The 26,613-nt window shown below is 37.8% G+C and overlaps 1 protein-coding gene across 1 annotated transcript in view; it reads left to right on the top strand.

Moving 5' to 3' along the window:
• Positions 1-26,351, top strand: part of LOC131953009 (neurogenic locus Notch protein) — a gene marked incomplete at its 5' end in the record, with an annotated part of 64,215 nt that extends 37,864 nt beyond the window's left edge. Inside the window, 33 exon segments of the mRNA XM_059315982.1 lie at positions 1,900-2,022; positions 2,599-2,832; positions 3,990-4,145; positions 4,669-4,857; positions 13,348-13,470; positions 13,870-13,983; positions 14,191-14,424; positions 14,797-14,910; positions 15,021-15,216; positions 15,531-15,676; positions 16,016-16,249; positions 16,463-16,618; positions 16,786-17,014; positions 17,180-17,381; positions 17,504-17,657; positions 17,989-18,191; positions 18,512-18,700; positions 18,872-19,031; positions 19,194-19,294; positions 19,462-19,666; positions 19,962-20,128; positions 20,263-20,373; positions 20,540-20,726; positions 20,878-21,142; positions 21,296-21,444; positions 21,701-21,917; positions 22,140-22,257; positions 22,385-22,526; positions 22,774-22,953; positions 23,201-23,352; positions 23,589-23,736; positions 24,071-24,168; positions 24,609-26,351. Coding sequence (XP_059171965.1) covers positions 1,900-2,022; positions 2,599-2,832; positions 3,990-4,145; positions 4,669-4,857; positions 13,348-13,470; positions 13,870-13,983; positions 14,191-14,424; positions 14,797-14,910; positions 15,021-15,216; positions 15,531-15,676; positions 16,016-16,249; positions 16,463-16,618; positions 16,786-17,014; positions 17,180-17,381; positions 17,504-17,657; positions 17,989-18,191; positions 18,512-18,700; positions 18,872-19,031; positions 19,194-19,294; positions 19,462-19,666; positions 19,962-20,128; positions 20,263-20,373; positions 20,540-20,726; positions 20,878-21,142; positions 21,296-21,444; positions 21,701-21,917; positions 22,140-22,257; positions 22,385-22,526; positions 22,774-22,953; positions 23,201-23,352; positions 23,589-23,736; positions 24,071-24,168; positions 24,609-25,985 — 6,773 coding nt within the window.
• Between the last annotated feature and the right edge of the window lie 262 nt (positions 26,352-26,613).

Here is a 26,613-nt window from a genome sequence, read left to right as displayed (position 1 = left end):
AAGGAGGTCAACGTAAAGAAACAAAGAAACATACGTCAGCAAAAACCTCTCTAACTTTTTAAAAAACCCTATATTGATACCCCCCTCCCTTGATAACCCCCATCCCCTTCCCTCCATTCACACACACCCCCTACCTTACACCCTCCATTGATACCCCCCTCCCCCCCCCCCCTTCCTTACACCCTCCATACGATATCACAATCTACCAGAACTCGATGAACTCTGAAGAGGTCACGTGGTCTTTTTATTTTTCCATTGAATAATTGGCCCAAAGAATTTAACATAACTTAAACAATATTTTTCCTCTATTATCCACCGAGCTTCACCCCTCCTCCCCCCACCACCACCCTTACCGTACCTCCAGTGTTCTAAGGTCCGTTATTATATGAAAGCATATTTTTAAAATATCATAATTCAAGTGTTATAGTATGCCTGTATTGTCACTCTATCCCCCTCCCCACACACGCCACCGACTTCTTGAGTTATCCTGTATTGCAAGATCCGTTGTACGTTTTCAACAAAGGCTGTTCTTTGTTATGTATAGGCTATATTAAACATGCTTTTCAAAACTCTACTAACATCCTCCCCCCCCCCCTGTATACCCACTTTCTGTGGTATCACATGGGTCTGTATACTAATTTTTTTTTTACAGTTGCACTAATGATTAGCACCTAATTACGAGGGTGGTTAATTAACACATCGCTACAATTAGTTTAAAATATGTAATAACTACTGGCTGAATAATATTTGATAAAACTTTCCACGGCTGATACTGTTCTTATTTGACACTGGTCTGCTCTTATTTGACACTGGTCTGCTTATATTTGAGACTACCCTGCTCTTATTTGACACTGGCCTGCTCTTATTTGACACTGGTCTGCTCTTATTTGACACTGGCCTGCTCTTATCTGACACTGGCCTGCTCTTATATGACACTGGCCTGCTCTTATTTGACACTAGCCTGCTCTTATTTAGAACAGTCCTGATTGTATATAGGTCAGTCCTATCCCTATTTAGTGCATTCCCGCTCTTGTTTTATTTCAATCCTGCTCTATTCCGGGCAGAACTAAGGACCCCCCCCCCCCCTGATCACCAAAACAACTTAATGTACAGTCCCCAGGCGACCGCTTTACACAACACATTTCATTCAAGGCAAATACAAGTCGTGTTTAACACAAGTCAAATACAAGTCGTGTATAACACAAGGCAAATACAAGTCGTGTTTAACACAAGTCAAATACAAGTCGTGTATAACACAAGTCAAATACAAGTCGTGTATAACACAAGTCAAATACAAGTCGTGTATAACACAAGTCAAATACAAGTCGTGTTTAACACAAGTCAAATACAAGTCATGTAAAACACAAGTCAAATACAAGTCATGTAAAACACAAGACAAATACAAGTCATGTAAAACACAAGTAAATACAAGTCGTGTTTAACACAAGTCAAATACAAGTCATGTAAAACACAAGTTAAATACAAGTCGTGTACAACACAAGTCAAATACAAGTCATGTATAACGCAAGTCAAATACAAGTCGTGTTTAACACAAGTCAAATACAAGTCGTGTATAACACAAGTCAAATACAAGTCGTGTAAAACACAAGTTAAATACAAGTCGTGTATAACACAAGTCAAATACAAGTCGTGTAAAACACAAGTTAAATACAAGTCGTGTATAACACAAAAACAACTCAAATTATTTTGTTTGTTTGTTCTCTTTATCCCTGATATTAAATTAAAAATAACATTCACCCAATTAAACCAACTCATCAACGAGCAACCGTGTCAATTAAAAACAAAAATTCTATAACATTGTTTTAATCGTTACCTTTGTGAATTTAAAAAAAAAAGTGTAACTAAAACTATAACAATTTTTTTTTATCGTTCAAACAGGATTCAGGGGCCGTAACTGTGAAGTGAACATTGACGACTGCCAGCATAACCGCTGCAACAATGGATCAACGTGTGTCGACAAAATCAACGGCTATGAATGTGTCTGCCCCAGTTCGTACACAGGTACGGAGATTTGTGTTCGATATAGGAGCCTTGCGAGGCGGCCAGGCTAATTATGCCAGGAGAATAGTCAAGTTTATTTACTTTTGGTTTAAAAAAGAAAACATGAATATTATATTTAATGTGGTTATTCACGTTGCAATGGGGGGGGGGGGGGGGGGAATAAAAAGAGAAGGGTAAAGAATAATGTTATTTATAGAACAGCTATTTTCGAATTAGGGTGTAAAAAATGAACTTAAAATATGTATATATATATATATATATGTATTAAGAGTGTATATGTAATGTAAATAACATTGAAGTAACGTTTGTTATAAAGTGACTCCGTTTATTATACGTTTCGAGTTTTTAATCAGTTTGAACTCCCATCAACATTGCAAAATACACGGTATTCTAGCTCGTAAAAGGCATTAAATGTTGATTACTCTATAACAAGTTAGATCACTTCTACTTTGTCAGCAATGACTTTTCTTTACCTTGATATTATTATTTATTTATTTTTTTAATTTTAACCCTTTAAAACCTGGATATTATAACTTTTTTTTTACTTTAACCCTTTAAAATCTGGATTCCCCTCAGGGCGCTACTGTGACGAGGACATCGACGAGTGCGCACTCAACCCGCGCATGTGCCTGAACGGCGGCACCTGCATGAACAGCCCGGGCACCTACATGTGCGTGTGCGTCAACGGCTGGGCGGGGGTGCACTGCGGGCACAACGAGGACGATTGCTACAACAACCCCTGCTACAATGGCGGCACCTGCCACGACAGGGTCGGATACTTCGAGTGTGAATGTCCGCTGGGCAAGACCGGTAAGGGCAAATACTCAGTTCAAATCTGGGGTTATCTCGCTAGGTCTGACAACTCTTCCATCAACCCCAATATGAAATTTACTGAAAAGATTATCCTTTAGCATAAGGGTACCTCGCATTTTATTTTTTAGCAGAAAATACCAAAAAAAAAAAAAAAAAAAAAAAACGCAGTTTTTAATTTTTGAAATTGTCACAGCCTGGACAATGCTGGGTATTGTAGAAAGTAACCTAAAAATATATCCAATACGTAATCTTATAAATTTAATTCTAAACAATTAAATTGTCCACTTTAATATTCCTTAACAGCTATTCTGTTTTTAGGTTCCTAAGCTAAATCTGTTAAAACCTAGTACTAGATATTCTAACCCTTTATCTATTTCTAAGTCTTCCAATACACCTGAAACTCGATCTACTTCCTTAAACGTTATTTTCCTGAAGGGATACGAAGCCATCTTGATGTAGCATATATAAGCTGCCACTCTGTTTTTAACTTTAAAAAAAATACTCCGGGCAGCAGTGGGTACTTCATCTAGTAACCCTATATAGCCTTGTAAGTCTTCTTGTGTATCTAAAGCTAATTTCCCGAAAGTTAAGCTTTTCAAGAGCCGCGATATCACCTTAGCCATAGCTCGGTCAGCAATGGGTACTTCCGCTAGTAATCCTATATATTTTGTAAGTCTTCTCATGAATCTAAAGCTAATTGCCCGACCGTTAATCTCCTATAGAGCTAAGATGTAGCTCGGTCAGCTAGTAACCCTATACAACCTTGTAAGTCTTCTAATGAATCTAAAGCTAATTTATTGAACGTTACTACCTGCAAGGGCTACGATATCAACATAGCAATATCCCGGGCGACGAAGGGTACTTACAGCTAGTAATCCTATATATAATCCTATATATTTTGTAAGTCTTCTCATGAATCTAAATTCCCCGACCATTACTCCCCGATAGGGCTACGATATAGCTCGGTCAGCTAGTAACCCTATACAACCTTGTAAGGCTTCTCATGAATCTAAAGCTAATTTCCCGACCGTTACTCTACCCACTAGGGCTACGATGTCACCTTAGCCATAGCTCGGTCAGCTAGTAACCCTATACAACCTTGTAAGTCTTCCAATGCATCTAAAGCTAATTCCCCGACCGTTACTCCTCCAAAGGGCTTCGATGTCACCTGGAGGACGCCTGTCAGAGCAACCCCTGCCACTCGGGCGCCAACTGTGAGACCTCGCCCATCGACGGGGAGCCGATCTGTGACTGCAAGAAGGGCTGGAGGGGGCTGGACTGCTCGCTTGACGTGGATGAATGCAAGGAGAGTGAGTACTCATTGTGGCACGTTTTATGTATTACAAGGTACACTAGGGCATTGTGTACATGGTCCCATTCACTGTTCACATTACCAGTTACAAGGAATCATCTCCATTAATTCCTTCAATGAAAATAAGAGGAAAATAAGTGGACATTCTGGAGATTATGTAATTTACGAGTTTAGTTTTGACCTGGACTAATTCATCCACATGTGCGCTAATCCATCCACGTGTGGACTAATACATGCACATGTGGACTAATACATCCATATGTGGACTAATACATCCATCAAGCACACTCAATTGAAATTACGAGTTTAGTCTTTACATGGACTAATTCATCCACACAGCGGACTAATACAAAAATCTAGCACACTCAACTGATTCTTTCATACACTGATAGGTATTTAGGTATTTAGCATACATGTATGATTGCGCACACAACACATATGATTGAGCACACACCACATATGATGTATACACGTATATACCACCATATCATTACTGTAACAATATGTGCCTGACCCCACAGCCGAGGACAGCCCGTGTGAGCATGGAGGGACCTGCATCAACACGAACGGATCCTTTCACTGCCAATGCCCCATGGGATTTACAGGAAGCTTCTGCGAGAGGAACATCAACGAGTGTAACAGCAACCCGTGCCAGAACGACGGGACCTGTTTGGATGAAACTGGGAAATACAGCTGTCTCTGTATGCCAGGTAAGAGTTGAGATGTGTTGTAAAAGCAGTTGACAGTTTAGTGTTGAAATGTTTAAATGCATATAGGCCAGGTAACAGTTGTAAAGTGTGGTCAAAATGAATAATTGTTAGAAAAAAGGTGTTAAAATGTGGTTATTGCCTGATTTTATTTGAAAGGAATAACTTCTTCAGCATATACCTTTTTAAATGTGTTCTTAAATGGATTTTACAATGACCCGGCTAAATTTTTCCTTGTGTTTTTAACTCGTTATTTAGTAAGATTTGGTTCCCTCGTTATTTGAACTAATTCTAGTAACATACATATTTATTCAAACATATTTAAACTACAAAATGTGATGAGCAAATGTAGCCCTAGCGTCAGATTACATTTTAAAATTGCTTTATCTTTGTTGTTGTCCTAATATAAACACAAAACAAATGTACAGCTCCTAATTACCATACAGATGAGCAAAAGTAGCCTTAGCGTCGGATTACATTTTAAAAATTGCTTTATCTTTGCTGTTGTCCTAATATAAACACAAAACAAATGTACAGCTCTTAATTACCATCTACACAGCGAAATTCTTCTTTAATTGCCGGCTAATGGGGTTTTCCCAAGCAAGGAGAGTAACCCAGTCACTTAAGTTGTCGTCTCCTTGCACGGATCCCATCCTTAATGTTGCATTAAAATCGCGAAGAGGGAAAAAAAACCCACTGGTTTTAATTGCGTCGGCTGTCCCTGTCAGCAAGCAGAATCATTGAGGATATCATGTACGGGAGTCCCGGGCCCACACTAGCCCCTACCCCCCCCCCCCTCCCTACGTCCTGGCTCTTTAGCCTAGCGCCTCACCCACTCCCCTGACATAGCGCCCCACGCTTGTGCATGATACCTCCCCTGGCCAGTCTACCCCTTTCCCTGGGGCCAGGCAACCCCCAGCCTAGCACCCCCACCTTTATCTCCCACCCCTGGCCAGGCTACCCTACCCCCCCCCCCCCCAGCCTAGCACCCCACTCTTGTCTGACACTCCCACTGGCACCCCCTCTACCCTGGTCTGACTCCCCTAACTGCGTCTATCTGACCTGACAGCGTGTGTGAGTCGGGCCGTGTTATCTTTTACATGTGTCCTTGAGTTTAACTCTTTCGGGTTAAAATCTCTCACACACGTCCCTCTTTGGAGTTAGTTAATTTGTTGTACCCCAACCAAAGTTGTAACTCTACCAGGATCACTTGCCCCCTCCCCCATCCCTGTTACCATCCCCTCCCCCCTTCGTTGAAATGTTGTTTTTCTCTTTCTGGATAATCTCACAAATTTAACCCCCAACTCACCACACTCAACATGTGATTGGTTTGAGAACGTATGAGCTTGTGTCTAAACGTCTAGGTCTTTCTAGAACTCAAGGGGTTAAATGATCCGAGAGGTGGCCTCGTTAGGGAGGTCATGCTGTCAAGCGTGCCTGAGAGTTCCACGTGAGTGCCTGGCCTCAGGATGCTTCATCGATCTAAGAGAATGGGGAGGGGGGGGGTGTTTTTAGGGGGGGGGGGGGGGGCTTCAAAACGAGCAGTTTTCTATAGACTTCGTTGACGACCTTTTAACATTTATACTCATTAAATCCCTCTCCTCTACCTCTCCATTATTACCTCCCCTGTTTTCATCCAATTTTTCCTCTCCCTATTCTATCATTACCTCCCCTGTTACAAAGGCCCGCAATCTTTCCGTTCCCACCATCTGCAACAAAGAGTAAATCTTACATTTAAAAAAAAAAAAAAACAACCTCACGAGTGGGGCATAAAAAAAAACGATAGGCGGGTTTTTTTTTTTTTTAACCCTCCAAACGTCCAGTGCTCGTCTGAATAAATGATCATACATGACGGTACGGTTGAGATAGGTACTCTCAGGTACCGGTAGGTGAGTTGTGGGTGGAAAAAAACTACCGTACAGGTAAGTCTGACATATCACGGCAGCTCCACCCGTACCCCACCTCCGATACATCACCTTTACTCCATACCTCCCACTCCCAACTCCCCTCTTCCATTTCCTACACTCCACAGCACCCCCCCCCTTCACTTCTATACTCCCCATCACGATCACCAACTTCACACCTCCTCCCTTATTTCACACCCTTTTCTTCTATTCTACACCTACCCCACCCATACGTGAATAGATCTTTATTTTAAAAATATATATATGTATAAAATTCAAATAAAGTAATATCTATAAACAGGTAGATATGTGTGTATAGGAGGGGGGGAGTGATCCTGCACTGAAATGCTACAAAGTGCATTAAATAGTGGTTTGTTCGTAACATTTTCTGTGGGAAAATCCTGTCCTTTATCTATTATAGAAAAAGATATTCTATAACCAGGTTAGCTTAGTAATTGCTCTTGATGGCTGATCGACTGATACAATATATAAACGGAATTGTTCCCTGTAGTGTTATGTCCACACTATGTAGCTTGTAACATAAGCCTAACTTGTGCGGTAGTATAGTACTTACTACAGTGGTACTGAAATTACTGAGAGTACTTACCCAGGAGCTATTTCGCCCAAATATGTGACATTAAGAAGCTGATAAATGTTGACACTGTTACGGTTGAATGATTTTTATGTGTGCACATTACCTATGTGTGCAGTCTGATATTTAAAGGGGATGGAGTTTGGGGGGGGGGGGTATTGCGTTTTAAATGTTTATAGACTGACTGGATGCGGTTGAGTGAAGGGGTAATGTGGTACGTGAGATCATATGGGTAGATTTACACGGTTTAGTGGCTGACTCATCCGAGGGTGTTGGAGATAGGTGCATGATGTGGGTGATGGTGGTGGTCAGTGTGGTGGTCAGTGAAGTGTGGTGGTCATTGTGGGGTGTGGTGGTCGGTGTGGTGGTCAGTGAAGTGTGTGGTGGTCATTGTGGTGTTTTGGTTGTTAGTGTGGTCTGTTGTTATGGGGCGCTCTGTGTGGTGGCGACTGTGGTGTGTAGAGTTGTGTGTGGTTGTTAAAGTATGGTGGGTATGTAGTGGTCAGTATGGTGTGTGTGGAAGGGGGGGTCAGTTGGTATGGTGTGGTGTGTGGGGGTTGGTGTTCATGTAGTGGTCAGCGTTGTATATGTTGGTTAGAGTGGTATGTAGGTGATCTGTGGGTATGTTGTAGGTGTGTGGTGGTCAGTTGGTGTACGCTCGGTGTGTGTACACTAATAGGTGCTCTGGAATTGTGTACATGAGTGTAGTGCCATTCGATATCAAAGAAGTCTCTAACTAAACTGAGATGTGTACATGGATGTGTACACGTCTGTCGTGTAGCCGTGTACAGGCAGTCTGAGATGTGTACATGAACGTCAAGATGTGTGTACATGTAACCTGAGATGTGTACATAACATGCCTTGGGATCTGTACACGGTATCTGTACAACAAGACTAAACCACCTCCAACAGTAAACAAGATACAAGAATACACACGTAATGGGAGGAGGAGAAAAAAAACACGAGCGTTAGAGTGAGGAGGGAGGGAGGGAGGGGTATGGCATAACTCTCTTTTAATAATCACTGCTCGGGCTAGCACCTGTTTAGAGAGTAGACCCATGCTCCACTAGGCTCTGTAAAAAGTTCCCAGTTTCCCACAGTCGCCTGACGCCCTCTGGCGCTCGTGTGTAAGGGCGGAGATACATCAAGTGGGAGGGGGTATGGTGGGGGGGAGGGGGGGAGAGAAAGGAGGTGAGTCCTCCCGACTCACCTTTTTTTTTAAACCCTCGCTAACTTATGACCTCTTTATCATTGTTGTGTGTTATGTAATAACACGCTGTTTATTTTTTTTTTCGTTTTAAGTGATTAAAGTTTTAAAGTTTCTGTCGCTATATCTTAACAGATATTAAAGCGAGTTTATGCCTAGCTTTCAAATTCTACCCAGGTTGCCGTCTACACAGACATAATAACATTCTTAAGTTTACTTCGTGTTTCGTTTTTTTTTTCTGGCTGTAGTTGTTAAATCCCCCATTAAAACCCATCGAAGCGGAACAGAATTTTGTATTGAATTCGTATCGAGGAAGGAAAGGGTGACAACATAGATGTAAAGTTGGGGAAAGTTTAAAATTATTTACATTTTTAAAGTGTTGTGGGGGGGGGGGGGGAGAAAATATATCGTTATTTTTAAAAACATATTTTTTAAATATTTATACATCATGAAAAAAAAATACCATGATTACACGAATATGTTGGGTGAAGTCGATTGTTTACATAAAAGGCTCTTGCGCACTAATGTTACACCGTACTGCACCGTTCAGAACATGCGAGGTGCGCAAAGCCCGAGAACGCCTGGACGGTTAGTATCCATGAACTGACTACGCGCGCATCTGGCTATGAGTCACCTGCTTGTATAGGTATTTGTCTGACCTGGGACCGGTTACTTCCCCTGGCCATAGAGCTCTCTTTTTTTTAGTATTATTATTACGGTTTTGGTGCCAAGCTTAGGTAAAGTTACTTGAAATGGTTTTTTTTTTTTTAAATTGCTGCTTTAAAGGTAGATGAATTTTTATCGATGTGCAATGAGTTGCTCATACTTTGAAATTCGTCTTCGAAAGTTTTTTATCTGTCTACATGGAATGGTTAGTTTTTGAAAACTATTCAAATAACATTGGCCCTAAAACTATAACATTTTTTTTTTGCTTATTACATTTTTTTAACATTGAAATATGTGTGTAAATAAATTTGTATGCAAACAAAGATATATGCACTAGTTTTGACTAAATATACCAAATGAGAAGTAGTGATTTTTACATTGATTTTTCATCTTTATTCATCTTTATTTGTAGAGTGAGGGGGGGAGGGCGAGAGTTCGATTGGATTTTGTAGGGGGTGGATAATATGTTGTGGGGGAGGGTGGATTAGGCGTTATGCATACATTCCGAGCCAACCAAATTGTTGAAATTTTAATTTAGAGTGTGAGTAAAAAAAAAAGTCACAAAGATGGCTGGGCATGCGCAATCAACATCATGACCAGTACTCCCAGACGGCCCACCTGCCGTGTCCTCTGTCAAGTGCACAACGCGGCACCCCACGTCTCAACCCCCCCCCCCCCCTCCCCTCCTTTTATTCGATGCACACATCAGGTACACACGGCATGCTGCGATGTGTTGTGCTTTTTTATTTTTAGTTTAAAAATAAAGTGCACACGTTTAAAATAATTGGTATATTTTTTTTTACCTGGAATTTTTGAAACGACACTTAGGCTATTCCAACAGTTACATCAACTCCCCTGTACATTTTTAAATTCTTTCAGCTTCTACTCTTTCCAATACCGAGCCTCTAAAATGCTGTTTTTTTATTATCTCCCCTGTGTTGAGCTGCTTCCCCTATTTTATAATTGCTTTGTAACCACCGATTAAGATTTAAACCCCGTACTTTCATATTTAAAAAAAAATAACTGCAGTCCTTACCATGGGAATTCTCAAATAACCCAAATGATGCAGATCCCGAAATTCTTTCTATTTATACACTGCATTCACGTACAGAAAGAATGGGATAAAAGAAAAAAGCGGAGAATAGAGTTTAACGAAACTATTTAAGCTTTATTCATCTCAGTAGGTTTCCATTGGGCGAAGATATTTATTTAATTATAGGGCAGATCCAGAGTAACGAGTGAATGTACGTATTACGAAAAGGATTTTTTTTAAAGTTAAGTTTATTCATTTTAATAACTGTTTGGGTTGTGTGTGTTCCCATGGCTGGTTGGTGTGGGAAGCGTCATTTTGAACATGGCGGAAGGGAAAGTAGGATGACATTATGGAGATAGTACGAGAGGGGGGGGGGTCAACTAATGGTATATTGAGTTACATTGCTTGTTTATTTTAATAGCCTGTGTAAAATGTGTATAATGGCCGATTTTATTTTGTAAGATTTTTTAAAATGTCACAATGGTGGAGCTTATAATCGAAAACATACGTCATGGATATATAGGCCCAGTGTAGATCTAATATTTTCTTACGTATGGTGTAAATAGTCCGACGAATGCATGCAAAGTATGCACATTGGCTACATACAAATTTCACAAACTGTCGTCGTGGCTACACACAAACTGTCATGGCTACTCATTGTCATCATGGTTAAACGCAAACGGTCATGGCTTTACAACCTGCCCTCAGGACACCAGGCACTTAGTTCGTTCCTACAAGTATTATGGGGAGGGATGGGTTCAACGTTGAAAGCGCAAGAATAAATGGCAAGACACCATTTGTAGTCAGCTGTATTTATTTATACCTAAAATGTTACACGATTCGTCTTTTGCTGTTAATAATAAATTATTAATAATAATTATTATTTTTTTTTAGTAAAAATAATAAAACAATAATGGGCGGCCACCTGTTACTGCTTATCGAGTGCTTTCCCTTTGCCGAAATTGTATACAAGTGTTTCCGGTGTAATGCGCATTTATGGCCCATTAAAAGATAGCAACAACAAAACAGTCAATCGAAATACACAAATCACCTGTAACTGCACACGCTACAAGTTAGGCTTCGTCCAGTCTTCACCGAGGTCATAACCGTGGCAGATGGTCATTCGGGCACCGTCAATTCAACGCGAAGGCGGGTCACTGCTGGTCAGCTTCCTCCGCCCTGTAATCAAAATGTCATCTTGCTTTCTAGGGCGATCGGAGAGCCGCGTCACCTCAGTAGGCAGGACCTCGCCCTTCTTCTTTATGGAAAGGAATGTTTGGACGACGTCAAAATATGGAAATTTTTTGAAAAGCTACTCGCGTATTTGGATTCTAGAATCTAAATCTGCCCGTTACTTAACAAATCTAAATTATACAGTAGTGAGATTACTTTGCATTTTTAATTCATACTCCAACCCCTTAAAAAAATTACCTTTAAACTGTGATGTTGTCGCATTAAAAAGTTATTATGATTTTGGAATGTTGCCGTCTGCTAACTAATCTACGTGCATGACACACGTTACAGCAGACGTGGGAAAGACGTAATTATGAGATGGGCATAAGTGGACCACTCGGACCAACATGTTCCCCCTCTCAAACAATAACTAGTCTATCCAAGTGATCTAATCGACAGCGGTATCCTGTTTCAGTTAGATCAGATTACCACAAACCACGCATCGGATCCCACGACTTGCGGGCTACCAACAGAGCCAGATAATATAAAATATCTACAGCAGGAGACGTGGGGGGAGGGGGGGATAGGCTGATTCTTTTTCTTTTAATGTTATTTCTAAATTATAAATATTAATATAGGTATAATCTTTGTAACACTTTACAGCAGTGTCATACAACCAAATATCAACACATTATCTTTATGCCCACCACCCAAACATAATTTACAAATCTATTTTATTAGGCCCTAATAGAAAATAGTTTCTTCTTATACTAATTAATACTATAATTAACCCTCTATCTAACCATCCCACTTTACCTTTAATTAACCAAAAGATTATTTATGTTTTCAATTCTGTTTTGCGTTACATTTTAATATAATAAGAAAATCAAGTACTTTGTGGAGTTGTATAGTAATTATAAGTGGTATCCTATTAGATAAGATCAATATGTTAGTAGTAATTTTGGCCGGACTAAACTGACAGTAAAATTCTGGATGACAACAGGAAATAAGGATGGCATCCACTTAAAACTATCTAATGAAGGCAAGCTCAGGTCCAATCCGACTCACTTGTTTTTAAAAAAAACACTTAATATATTGTTCGGATAATGACAATGTTTTGTTAACTGACCAGTCAAAAATCCAAATAAGAAACAAATCTGTTGCTTTTTTTTTCTAGATGACGCATGTTTTATTAGCAACTAAGCGTGCAAAAAAGTTAGCCTACCATTTTAAGTTAAACTTAACTAAACTATCCTCAGTTGTAACTCATCCATCGGTGAATCTTGTCTTACAAAAAATTATTTAGATATAATGTGACCTTTGAACTATAGAGCCTTGCCTTCAATTGTTGTAATGTAGAGGATTAACATCAAGTTGTATGAGGAAGTTCTTGGATTTCTGAAATGTTTTGGTTGTGGTTTACATGTTTTTTCTTTGGACTATGTGAGTTGTGTGTTATAAATCTAGGCTAAGCTTTACTATAAAAATCGTCATTGCTGTTTCTGTAAAGAAATAAATCTATTTATTATGGACTGCTTATGTTCAAAGATGTATTTGAAATTTATGTGAGCTAACAGTCAATGCAAACAGACAGTACAAACACTAACGCCATCTAATACCCACCAAAATGTCCATTTTCACCAGAACAACACGCCCCACCAAAAACCCACTTTTCACACTTTCCATTTTCCACCAATAAGCTATTTGCCACCAGTAGCTCTTTTAACAAACAAAAGAAACAAAATCTTTTCACTGATATAAAACGAAAACCATCCAACATGCATCCTGTTAGAGTCACATTGTTTTGGGTCACTTTTTTTAACCTAATAAATTTTTACCTAAGTCACCTTTAAGCTAACCGGTACATCTAACCTAACCTCCACGCTTAACCTAACTGGTACATCATCTTCCCTCGCAGGCTACACCGGCACCAACTGTGAGACAGAGGTAGACGAGTGCAACACAAAGACAGGCAACCCTTGCTTCAATGGAGGAGTGTGTCAGGACCACATCAACAGATACAGTTGTACCTGTCCAGCAGGTTAGTCTATTCACACATTTTTGTTTTAATCTTGATTAGAACATCTTGAAGTGGGCAAGTCTATTCATACATTTTTTTAATCCTGGGTAAAATGTCTATTTACATATTTTGTTTTTTACATTATTAGTTAATCTTGAATTTGAATAATCTATTAGCAGAATTTGTTTTTTAACAAATTAGAACAACTTGAATTAGTAAAGTCTATTCACGCATTTTGTATTTAAATAAATCTGTATATATTTAATTTTGTAAAATCTATTTGCACGTTTTGTTTCTCAACATCAGAACATTTTGAATTGGGAATTTCTAGTATGCTCCTTCCTATACTACCAGAAAAACCTCATAGTTTTAAAACCTGAACTTGCATACCTACATAAAATACTGCTTATGTTATCTCAGGTTTTGAAGGACCACGTTGTGAGGTAGACATCAATGAATGTGACAGCTCTCCTTGTCGTAATGGTGGCACATGTGTTGACAGCATCAACAGCTACAAGTGTATGTGCAAGATAGGTAAATCTCTTTTTCTTTACCAAATTAGTTTAATTACCTATAATTAAATTAGAGTATTTAAAAATTTATCTTTCTGTGTTCATTTAAAAAAAATAATTATTTTTACAAATATTTTAAAGTATTTTCAACATAAATTCTGAAAATAGATTTTAGCTTAGAAATTGTTGCGAAAAATTTTTTATTTAACAACTGTTTGGTTTGTTACAGGCTACAGTGGTATCAACTGCACTGTAAACAAGAATGACTGTGAAGGTGTCAACTGTCGCCATGGTGACTGTGTTGATGGCTTGGACACATACACCTGTGTGTGTAAACCTGGCTACACAGGTGGCCTCTGTGATGTGGCCATCAATGAGTGCGCATCCAATCCCTGCAAGTATGGCGGCACCTGCATGGACCTGGAAAATGGATACGAATGCAGGTGTCTTTTGGGAACCTCAGGTAATTTTTGCTAAGTGTTACCTACGTTGTCACTGTCACTCCACATTTTAGAAGTCATTTATGCATGTTGTGAGTAATCTTGAAGAGTCTAAATAAAGTATTTATTATTTCTGATATGTTAGAAGCTTCAAAAACTTAAATACCTCTAAATGTGACTTGGAAGTATTTTGGTGTGATGAAAATGGTTTTTATTATATTTCAAAAGACAATTAAAGTTTTTAAACTATCTTACTTTAATATTTTTCATTATTTTAAATTGCTTTATGGAACATTGAAATGTAAGAAATACAAAGAATTTTGTGAATAGGCCTCTATACATCTGTTTTGATTTTGTTTTTAATATAACTTGTATTTTTACTTGCGATGACCTAGGTCATGACTGCAGCATCAATTTCGACGACTGTGCCTCAAATCCCTGCAGAAACGGAGCCTCATGCCAGGATGGCATTGATAGTTTTAGTTGCCTCTGTAAGGCAGGATTCACAGGTATGCAAAGGCTTTCACCTGGTCACTTTCATAGAAATATATATTTCTTTATCAAAATATTCAACCAAACTTAATTTCATATTTAATGTTTGTGAATTTTTGTCTCCCAGGTCCTATATGTAGTATTGACATTGACGACTGTAAATCAAATCCTTGTCAAAATGGTGGTGTTTGCACAGACCTTGAAAATGATTTTAAATGCACCTGCCCACCTGGATATAAGGACAAAATCTGCGTCTCAACTACAAATTCCTGTGAATCTAATCCTTGCACAAACGGAGGCCGATGTATCAATGGCTTCAACAGGTCAAAATTTATTTCAATTTATATTAAACAGTATGTTTGATTGAAAAATATATTTAAAAATAATTACTTATATGTATTTTATTTACATTTTTATATTTTTAGTTGTGGAAGAATGTTATAATTGTATGAAAATAACATGATGTTATGTTTTAGTGGTGACATAAAAACTATTTAAAATAATTTTGTATCTGTAGGTTTGGTGGTGAAAAAACCATTAAAAATAATTTTGTACCTATAGGTTTGGTGGTAAAATAAAATCTATTAAAAGTAATTTTGTATCTGTAGGTTTTTTAAAAATAATTTTGTATCTGCAGGTTTGATTGTGAGTGTCCCCAAGGCTACACTGGCAATCGGTGCCAGAACCAGATAAATGAGTGCCTGTCAAACCCATGTCAGCATGAAGGCATCTGCCAGGATTTCCTCAACTATTACACATGCACATGTAAAGAAGGCTTCACAGGTACTCCACCTTTATTCCAGGATATAGTTTAATTAGTTAAAAATAGTTGTACTAGCATTTTTTTTATATTAGTGCATAGATATTTTTTTTTAATTTACTATACCTTTCTCTAATTTTAAAATTTGCCATAAGTTTTTTTTTCAATCTTTTAAATTTTTAAAATTATATTCCTACAGTTTTAGTTATTCAATTTTTTTTCCTCTGCATATTTTCCATTTTTTCCTCAAAATGGATCAATGTTTTCACAAATTACTAAGTCAGATGAATATCACAGTAAAGTTTACTAAAATAGCAACCCAGAGCTACATTAGACTAATTAAAAAATTGTTCTGCCAACAGGCAAGAACTGTGAGACCAACATCAACGAGTGTGCCAGCAACCCATGCCAGAATGGCTACTGCATTGATCTGGTCAATGACTACCAGTGCCACTGCAATGCCCCCTACTCTGGGAGAAACTGTGAGCTCAAGATGGACCCATGTAGCAGTAACCCATGCCAGAACAATGCCCAGTGTATGCCCCAGAACAGCTTTCAGTCATTGTATAAGTGCATATGCCCCAATGGATATACAGGTCAGTAGACTAATCTGTATCAAATTCAAACAAAAATTTTAATTGAAAAACAAAAATTTATTATTGATAAATTCTAATTTGTTTTTTTTTTTTCTGCATTTCTTTGAGATTTATTCTCTATTAAATTATTCATGTTTTTTTTTTATTCAGAAATTTTATTTTTCCATTTTAAACTTCTTTTTCATAGCGTTATAAAATACCCCCTTTTTTCAGGAAACTTGTGTCAACAGGATATTGATGAATGTTCTCACTCCAACCCATGCCGCAATGGTGGAACTTGTGGCAACACTCTAGGCTCCTACAGCTGTTCCTGTGCGCCTGGCTATGAGGGACGCCAGTGTGAAATCAACCATGATGACTGTGAACCAAGTAATGAGTCTAAATTTACCTAAAGCCTTTCATAAATTAAATTTTAACATCTTTTTTTTTCTATTGGAGTTTAAAATCACAAGTTTTTTTTAAATAATTTTACCTGAATTCATATTCATTTATAAAAAAATATAACCTTTTTTGCACATTTTTTATTTGTTCCTCAGATCCTTGCTTCAACGGAGGCACATGTCTAGATGGAGTGAATACCTACACATGTAACTGTGTCAGTGGTTTTGGTGGCAAGCACTGCCAGAATGACATTGATGAGTGCGCCTCTAACCCATGCGTCAACAATGGCACATGCAGAGATTATGTGGACTCTTATACTTGCACCTGTAAGCCAGGTTTCAGTGGAGTCCACTGCCAAATTAATGACAATGATTGTACAAGAAGGTAATTAATTCAACTTACTATATTAGGGTATGGAATATAAAAAATAATTAAACTTAAATTTATTTTTTTTAAATAAATTCAGTTGTCTAAATGAAATTTTAAAAAGAAATTTAGGAAAAACAATAAAAAAATTAGATATCATTACAAAAATTTTTTTTTTTCCAGCTCATGTTTGAATCAGGGTACATGCATTGATTTAGTCAGTGGCTACAATTGTTTATGTGCTCCTGGATACACCGGCAGCAATTGCCAGAACCACATCAACCCTTGCGACTCCAACCCATGTATCAACGGGGCCTCGTGTTTTAACCAAGGGAGCAGCTACCACTGTGTTTGTCCTTATGGGTTCACAGGTGCTAGGTGTGAGGTCAGTATTTTAGGGGGTTTTTTGTGGGTTTTTGTTTTTAAAATAATAAATCTCAATAGCATTTTTCAAATAATAATAATTTCTGCCGGATTAAAATTTTAAATTAATTTTTGTTTTTGTAGAGCTTCACTGACTGGTGCAGCCAAACGCCCTGTCAGAACAACGGTACCTGCAATCAGTATGCCAACAACTTCCAGTGTGATTGCCGTGCAGGATGGACGGGCAAGCTGTGTGACGTCCAGTTTGTCAACTGTGAGACCGCAGCCAAAATTAAAGGTCAGAAAATTAAAACTTCATTATGTACACGTTGTTTTGTTTTGTTTTTTGCATTAAAAGTATAGCTTAATTATAATTTAGGGTACTATTCTGTTACAATGCAATTTATTTTTTACTTATTGTATTTAAGCAAGTATTAGGCCTGAATTAGACTTTTAGATCGAACGAGTATTTTGTCTATTCAACAAAAAAATACCTAAATGAAATAAAAACCTAAATCAGAGTATATGTTACAATAGTTTTCTGTATCTGCATTTTATATTGTAGTAATACTTTATTTTATCTTTCTTTATATATTGCAAATAAATATAGAATACTTGTATATCAACAGGTGTGAAGGTGTCAGATCTCTGCCAAAATGGTGGCACTTGCAGCAACACCTCCAACTCACACACCTGCACATGCAGGAAGGGATACGAGGGGTCCTACTGTGAGACTGACACCAACGAGTGTCTGTCAGCCCCATGTCAGAACGGTGCCACATGCACTGACCAGATTGGCAAATATTCCTGCCAGTGCGAGAGAGGTTTCCAGGTCAGTAAAGACATATTTTTTTTTTTGCAATAGACATTTTTTTTTTAATTATAACACTGCTATTGCACAGTTAAAAAACTTTCTGCAATAGGCAACTAAATTTTTTACTTCAACACAGTGCTATTGTAGTCACAGCTATTTTATATTATCCCTTAAAATTGTTCTTGAAATATTTTTCTATATATTTAACTCTACCCTCAAATTTTTACCCCTTTATCGTTTAATACTCTACATTATTGTCTTTCATACCACTTTAAAAACCAAATTTTGAAGTATAACCTACACTTTTGGTAACAATGTGTATTTTGCTATCCCTCTAGGGCCAAAACTGTGAACTGAATGTGGACGACTGCGCCAACCAGCCTTGTTCCAATGGTGGCATCTGTCATGATCTTATCAACAACTTCCAATGCTCCTGCCCACCAGGAACTGCAGGGTACCTGTGTGAAGTTAATGACAATGACTGTGTGATAGGATTATGCCATAACGGAGGGACATGTGTTGATAAGGTTTGTTGCTTCTATTGTCGAAATTTTCATGATGTTTAATTTATAGTGAAGTAATTTTTAAAATAAAAGCTTGAATGCTGTGTATAATTATGTTTGCCTAATTAATCTACAATTAATTAAAATAATGTAATACCATTTGGTTAAGAAGTTTAATCGGTAATTCCTGTTTAGGTTGGTGGCTATGAGTGTGTGTGTCCACCCGGATTTGTGGGAAATCGCTGTGAGGGAGATGTCAATGAATGCCTGTCCAACCCGTGTGACCCGTATGGGACCCAAGACTGCATCCAACTCAACAACAGCTACAGGTGTGACTGCAAAGCAGGCTGGATAGGTAAAAAAAAAATTTAACTTTTAACCTATTTTTAACTACATTAACATCCCATTATTTTTGTGTGACTGAGAAGAGTATTTATAAAGCTTGTGTTTGAATGTTTACGTAGAAAATTGTACTTGTTGAAAAATGTAATTTTAAAACTGTTGTGTGTTTTAACAGGTCGTACATGCAACATGAGAGTAATGTGTGACAAAAGCCCTTGTGAAAATGGAGGGATTTGCAGGGATTCCAACTTTGGGGCTATTTGCACCTGCAAAGGGGTAAGAAACAAATGTTTTTAACTTGCCAAAATGTCATAATAATAAATGTAACACTATTAAAATTATTACTTAACTTTCAATAATAGTTATTTTTAAAAAATTCTTTTTGAAACAGACACTTTCTTAGTGTAACATTTGATTTGAACAAACTTTTCTTCTAATTGAAGGGTTATTCTGGAGAGTTCTGTCAAATCAAGCCATCAGACTGTGATCCAAATCCATGCAAGAACAACGGCAAGTGTGCTGTTACAGCCTCTGGTTACACGTGCACTTGTCAGACTGGCACCATGGGAGTCAACTGTGAGAAAGACAATTATGATGCCTGCCAGGCTAAGCCTTGTAGAAACGGAGGCACTTGTCAGGATAATATCGGTTAGATATTTTTTAATAAAATTCTTGATTCATTTTCTAATTATATACAAGCCTTGTAGAAATAGGGGCACTTGTAAAAAGATATTATCAGTTAGATATTTTCAATTTCAATTCTTAAATAATTTTTTAATTATATACAAATCTTTAGAAATAGAGTAATTTGTCAAGATACCATCGGTTATACATTTTTTTAATGAAATTCGTATTTGAATAAAGTTTTCAAGCAAATAATTTAATTTGACTATCATTGTGTCAAAAATAAGCCTCATTTTAATATTTTTTTACAACCATACAGATGGGTATGAATGTTATTGCCCCCGAACATGGAATGGCCTCAAGTGTGATAAGTATGATCAGAACTTCCCTGGTGGTGTTGGGACTACTGCCCCTCCCATGGACACTTTATCCAAAATTTGTGTTGACAACAACTGCAAAGACAAGGCAAACAATGGAGTTTGTGATGTAAGCAAACTAATTCAGTTGAGCATTTACATATAAACTGTTCCTTTTGCTAGTTAAAATTGATTTCTTTTTATTTTTGAGAACTTTTGTAGATGAAGTGAATTCTTAAAAAAATAATTCCATTTTTTTTCCAGCTTGAATGTAACACTTTTGACTGTGGTTACGACAACACTGAATGCTCTTACGGCACTAAGCCATTTGAAAACTGTACTCAGAAAACAGCAAGCGGCAGATATTGTTATCAAGTAAGTTGTTTTTAATTTTCAGTGAAATCCTCTCTTATTTTTTAAAATAAAATTTTAAGAAATAAATTTCTAATAATTTGTTTAATAATTAGTTATTCACACACTAATATTTTTCCAGGAGTTAGTAAATTTTTATTTTTATTTACACACTTAATTTTTTTCCCAGGTGTTCAAGAATGGTAACTGTGATCCTGAATGCGCTAACGAGCAGTGCTTGTATGATGGGTTTGACTGCAAGCCAATTGCAGGATGCCTGCATGAGAAATATTGTAAGGAGAGGTACAAGAACAACATCTGTGATGAAGGCTGCAATACTGAAGAATGCAACTGGGATGGTCTTGACTGTGACAAAGGTTGGTCATGGTCTTACTAATAACCAGAACTCATGTTTATTGTTCAAAAACGTTTTCTTTTCAGATGTTATTATTATTGAGTACTACTTTTTGAAATTAAAAAACTTGATTTAAATTATTCAGTTTGAAAAAAAACTTTTTCTGTTTGCAGGTGTTGAGCAGCTTGTCCATGGTACGTTGTACATCATTGTGCTCATCAAACCTGAAGAGTTCTCTGATATCAAGCAGGACTTCCTACTCAAACTCAGCCTCCTCTTGCGTGCCATGGTCAAAATAAAAAAGAGCAGCTCAGGTGTGGAAATGATTTTTCCCTGGTCTGAAGAAATGCCTGAAGTCCAAAATCAAAGACGTAAAAGATGGACATCCTCTGTTCTGGACTTTAATGGCTTCAGAAATAAAAGATCAGTAATAACTGGGTAAGATATAAAAAAATTTTTTAGGAGAAATAAAAAAAAAAAATAAAAATAAGTATTACATTTTTTCTTGAATTTTTTTGTATGTGACAACATTGTGTTTGTTCATTTTTATGACATTAGGGTTTCTCATAATGCATTCCTTTTTTCTATCAGCACAAAGATATTCCTGGAAATAGACAACAGAGCTTGCACCAAGTTTGAAAACATGGGATGCTTCAACAGCACCGAGATCATTGCTCAGTTCATAGCAGAGAATGTACGATGCTGCGTAGACATGGGTGTAGCTATTCAGCAGATTGGCAGTGAGTTGACCTTTTAAACTTTTAAATAATTTTGTCTTAGTATAAATTATAATATATCCTTTTCTCCTCTGCATAAAAAAAAGTTCAGTTCTGCATAAAAAAAGTTCAGTTCTGCATAAAAAAAGTTTTTGTCTCAGTATAAATTATAATATATCCTTGTCTCCTACTGCATGAAAAAAGTTCAGTTCTGCATAAAAAAAGTTCAGATCTGCATAAAAAAAGTTCAGTTCTGCATAAAATGTACTTTTTATTTCAGCTCAAACTGACCAACAAGTGGATGGTAGCTCAAATACAAACATTATAATTGCCATCGTTTTGGTTGCTGTTGGAGTCGCAGTTCTCGTCATTATCATTTTTGGTGTGGTCAAAAGGAAGCGTATAGTTCGTGGAACCACTTGGTTTCCTCATGGGTTCCACACCACAGATGTCAAGCCTGGACGCAACAGGAAAGGTCCAGATGGGGAAGAGATGCAGTAAGTTCTCCGTGGATTTTATTACATTTTTTATCAGTATTTTCTAAATATCTGTTTCCTAGTTTAGATTTAGTTCTTAATTTTTAATTAGTGCAAAATAAAGAATTAATATTAACATATAATGAAAACTCTAGAAAAAAAATCAGATTTGAATATAACAAGGTTTAAGATAATTTTAAGTAGATTATACTCATTGTTCTAATATTTGATTTCTTGTTTCAGTGATAAACTTGATAAAGATAAAATTGATGCCAATGACAACCACACCTCCCCACCCCCAAGCATTGAGTACTGGACTGATGATATTGATGATGATCGACCACAGGTTAAGAGACCAAGGGTAAGGACTCACTGTCTATGTATCCCAAAACTTAACCTCTAAACTCTGAACCCTCATTCTCTGAATCCAGCTTCCAAAACATTTAATGAACACATTAAAACATAAATTTCAAAAATTTATTTTTTAGATTGAATATGGAGTCACTTCAGACACACGTCAATGGACAGTGAAACACCTGGATGCTGCCAATGTTTCTCGCTTTGCCCTGACCTTGACCCCACCTCAAGGAGAAGAACCTCCCCAACCAGATGTCAATGTCAGAGGCCCAGGTAAGAAACCTGTCTTGTTATTTAAATCCAGATATTGTAATTTAAGTAAAAACTCTACAAAATACATCCTTTGTTACCATTTGTTAGATATAGTATATTTTTTTTATACTTTAGTCAAGCATCTAAAGTATACTCAACAAAAAAAAACGTTTTCATTTATACTGTAGTAGTTTGTTTATATTTAAGTACAGTACGGAATCTAAATTTGAAAAGTAATACTCAACAAAATTTGTTTATATTTGCACAGATGGCTACACACCTCTCATGTTGGCCTCTATACGAGGTGGAGGACTAGGTGACGATGATGAAAGCAACTCCGGCTCAGTGTCCACTGAAGGTGGAGACAGCGACAACAACACCTCTGTTGATGTCATTTCCAGTCTTCTCCTCCAAGGGGCGGCTATTAATGCCCAAACAGACCGAACAGGTAAACTATTTTTTTATTTTTTAACCACGTGTATTGAATTAACCTCAGTATTTTTTTTTATTGTGACACATTCACTTTTATGTATATGTTAATCTTTGCTACATTATTAACCTCATTATTTTTGTTGTAAAATATATACTTTTTAAGCATCAAAGAGTTATTGCCCAATATTTTAACAGCAGTATTTTCATCGAGATACATTCAGTTTCAAGCAGCTGTGAGTTATTCAAACATGGTTGTCTTTCAGGTGAGACTTCACTTCACCTGGCAGCACGTTATGCCAGAGCTGATGCGGCTAAAGTCCTCCTGGATGCTGGAGCTGACCCTAATGCAGAAGACAACACAGGTAGAACACCCCTTCACACGGCGGTTGCTGCTGATGCTCAAGGTGTTTTCCAGGTGAATACATTATCATCAGTATTTCTATATTACTGGTCTATTATTTTTGTTTTGTTATGTTTTTATTTTTCTTCACAAATTTTTTTAAAAAGGAAACATTCAAGGCATCCATACTTTTTATAGCTTCACAAAATTTAAAGTGTCTTGTCTTTTTATGTAGAGTTAACTAAATTGAAATTACACTTTTAAGTGCACCTGTATTGGTTTATAAAAAAAATTGTTTTGGAATATTTCAGATTCTACTAAGAAATAGATCGACCAATTTAAATGCTCGCATGCAGTGCGGAACAACCCCTCTGATCCTTGCTTGTAGATTAGCCATAGAAGACACAGTAGAGGAATTAATTGCAGCAGATGCTGATATTGAGGCTGTGGACAATCAAGGTATAAACCCACAAAATCTAAACTTTTTTTTTCCTTCCACCTTGTTGGTACAATAAGGGGCGGTGTGGCTGAGCGGTAGAGCGCTAAATTGGTAAACCGAAAGATTCGAGGTTGGGCCCTGCGTACACCCAGCTTTGATGAGTACCTTAAGGGTAACTAAAGTGGTTGGACATGGTGCTGACCACATTATCCCCTTGTATGCCGAGAAAATTGAACTCTACTACACCTGCCCCCTGTGTCTTGAACAGGAACAGGAAAAGATGATGTCAGTACAACAATAAAATAACCTCTTCTTTTATCAGTGACTAATCATTGCAATAATGTTCTTCTTTAGGTCGTACTGCACTACACTGGGCAGCAGCTGTCAACAATGTTGATGCTGTCATGATTTTACTGAAGAATAATGCCAATAGGGATGTTCAGGATGCCAAGGTTTGTTTCTTGTTTTTTTTTTTTTTGTATCATTTTACATTTATTTTAGTTAAATTTAATAGGGTATGATTTGATTTTCATTAGTTATTATTTACATTTTTTTTAAAATAAATTTCCATTTGTTTTAGTTCCTAAATTTTTAATATAGTTGGGTATGATTTAATTTTCTTTAATTATAAATTAAAATATCTATCAATTAACGTTTGATGAATTTTTAGTTTAATTTAGTAAGATTATTCAATTTTCATTAATTGTTATCAAAAATTTTTATCGATTTACACTTGCTTTAATTTTTAGCTTAATTTAGTAGGGTATGATTTAGTTTTCATTAATTGACGACTTTAAATTTTCATCAATTTACATTTATTTTAATTTTCAATTTGATTTAGAAGGTATAATTTAATTCCATTAATTACTATTTCATTACATGTGTACTTTAGGAGGAAACCCCACTATTTCTGGCATCAAGAGAGGGAGGGCATGAGACCGTCAAAGTCCTGTTGGACCATTTCGCCAACCGCGACATGACAGACCACATGGACAGGCTACCTCGAGACATTGCCCTAGAGCGTCGTCACATGGACATCGTAGAGCTGCTGGACAACTACAAACTTGGCCCTAACGCCATCAACCACATGCAGGGGGGCATGACCTCCCCCAACAACCACCCAGGTGGGGGCTACATCCACCCAACCAAACAAACTAAATCCAAAAGCAGGAAGAAAAACACAGCAGTCAAATACCCCAACTCAATCTCCCCGCCCAGCGGGGGAGTCGGGGTGCCCATCACAAATGGGAAAACCCCCAAGCCAAGGAAGAAAAAGGGTGATGGGGAGAGCGCAGCAAATAAAAAGAACCAGCAGCAGCAGCTTTCTTCATCGTCATCCCCATCATCAATCCAAACACAGGCGAGGCATCAGTCCAATAGCGAATCATCCCCCATGAGTACTATCTCCCCCGCCAGTGTTTCATTGGAGTCGCACCTCTCCCCCCCTGGGTACGAGACGTCTCCGTACGACCACTCCACCCTAGTGTTGCCTAGTGACATTGGCAGGCATGCTATGGATGACTTCCAGGCAATGGCTGGCCACTACAACTCCCAGAATCTACTAGACCAAGGCGTCTTGGACTCTCTAATCAATAACTGGAACCTGCCTCCATACAAGCAGCAGATGCCACAGCAACACATGCAGCAAAACACCTGTGGCACTACCATACAGAACGGGCATCTAAGCTCGTCTGGCGGCGGCAACTCCCCCGGCCTACAAAACGGGGCCGTTGTTGGCAAGAATGCTGAGGTCATTGGGTCAGTCGGTCACTTACCGAGACCAACAGTCAAGTCTAGCAAGTCGTCTAAAAATCTACCCATGTCTCCGACGCACATGCAGGCGATGCAGCAGCATGCCCAGCAGAGGGCCTCGCACGTGAGCCCCCACCACAGGGCGGACTACCCCACGTCATTCCACCCAGATGGGATTAAACAGCAGCCTGCGCAACAGACTGTATTCTCCACAGGTCTCCAGCAGCACAAGATGGCCCACCAACAGCTACAGCAGCAGACGCTCCAGCAGGTCCCCCAGCAGACGGCAGGGTACGCTCTGACTTTTGAACAGTACCCCACCCCACCTTCCCACAACAGCCAGCACATCACAGACTCCCCTCCACACCAGCACAATCTAAGCTCATTCCGACCGGACCATCTTCTAACACCGTCACCAGACTCCCCTGGACACTGGTCAAGCTCATCGCCCCACTCTGCTCATTCGGACTGGTCTGAGGGCATCACCAGCCCAGTAACGGGACATTTCTATGTTTAGTAGACCTGGAGAATTGTTTCCATCACACCTTTTAAGTGTTTCGTTTTTGTTTCAAGGTGTCATGGATTTGCCTGTGGTTGTATTAACTGAACTAAAAGTGCTGCATCTGAGGCTAACAATTATGACTGCAACAAATCTGTGTTAGTGACACAATGTGTATATTGATAGTTTTCATTCATTGCGTTTCACAACTTGAATTAATACAAGCTAAAGAAGTATTTACAGTGGTATCTATCAACACAAGGTATACGTTATTTTATATTCCTTCATATGTTAAATACATAAAGGTAAAAAAAAAATGTTAAGTTAAAGCTTACTTCATCATTGAAATGATTTGTTTTTTCTTCTTTCAATCATAGAGGTAATTTTTTTCCTACCTGCATACTAATTTTTTTTTTCCAAATTTGTATAAAAAAAATCATCTGCAATATATATATTGAATGTTGTAAATATTTTTTAATAAAAGGACCAAATTGCATGTTGCTTAAAAGAAGAACAACCTCCCTACTACTTAAGATCATCAAATATTGTCTTGCATGCATTCTTATTTTCATGTCAAAATGTATACCAGCCGAGGAAAACCCACAGTTAAAATATTAAAATATCTATTTGAAAGTTTTTCGTTGTA

Source organism: Physella acuta, unplaced genomic scaffold (assembly GCF_028476545.2).
Source record: "Physella acuta isolate Inbredline_101_S28 unplaced genomic scaffold, ASM2847654v3 ptg000900l, whole genome shotgun sequence".
Lineage (NCBI taxonomy): Eukaryota > Metazoa > Mollusca > Gastropoda > Physidae > Physella > Physella acuta.
The sequence above is the reverse complement of the archived record's forward strand: the minus strand, read 5'-3'. Positions and strand labels throughout refer to the sequence as shown.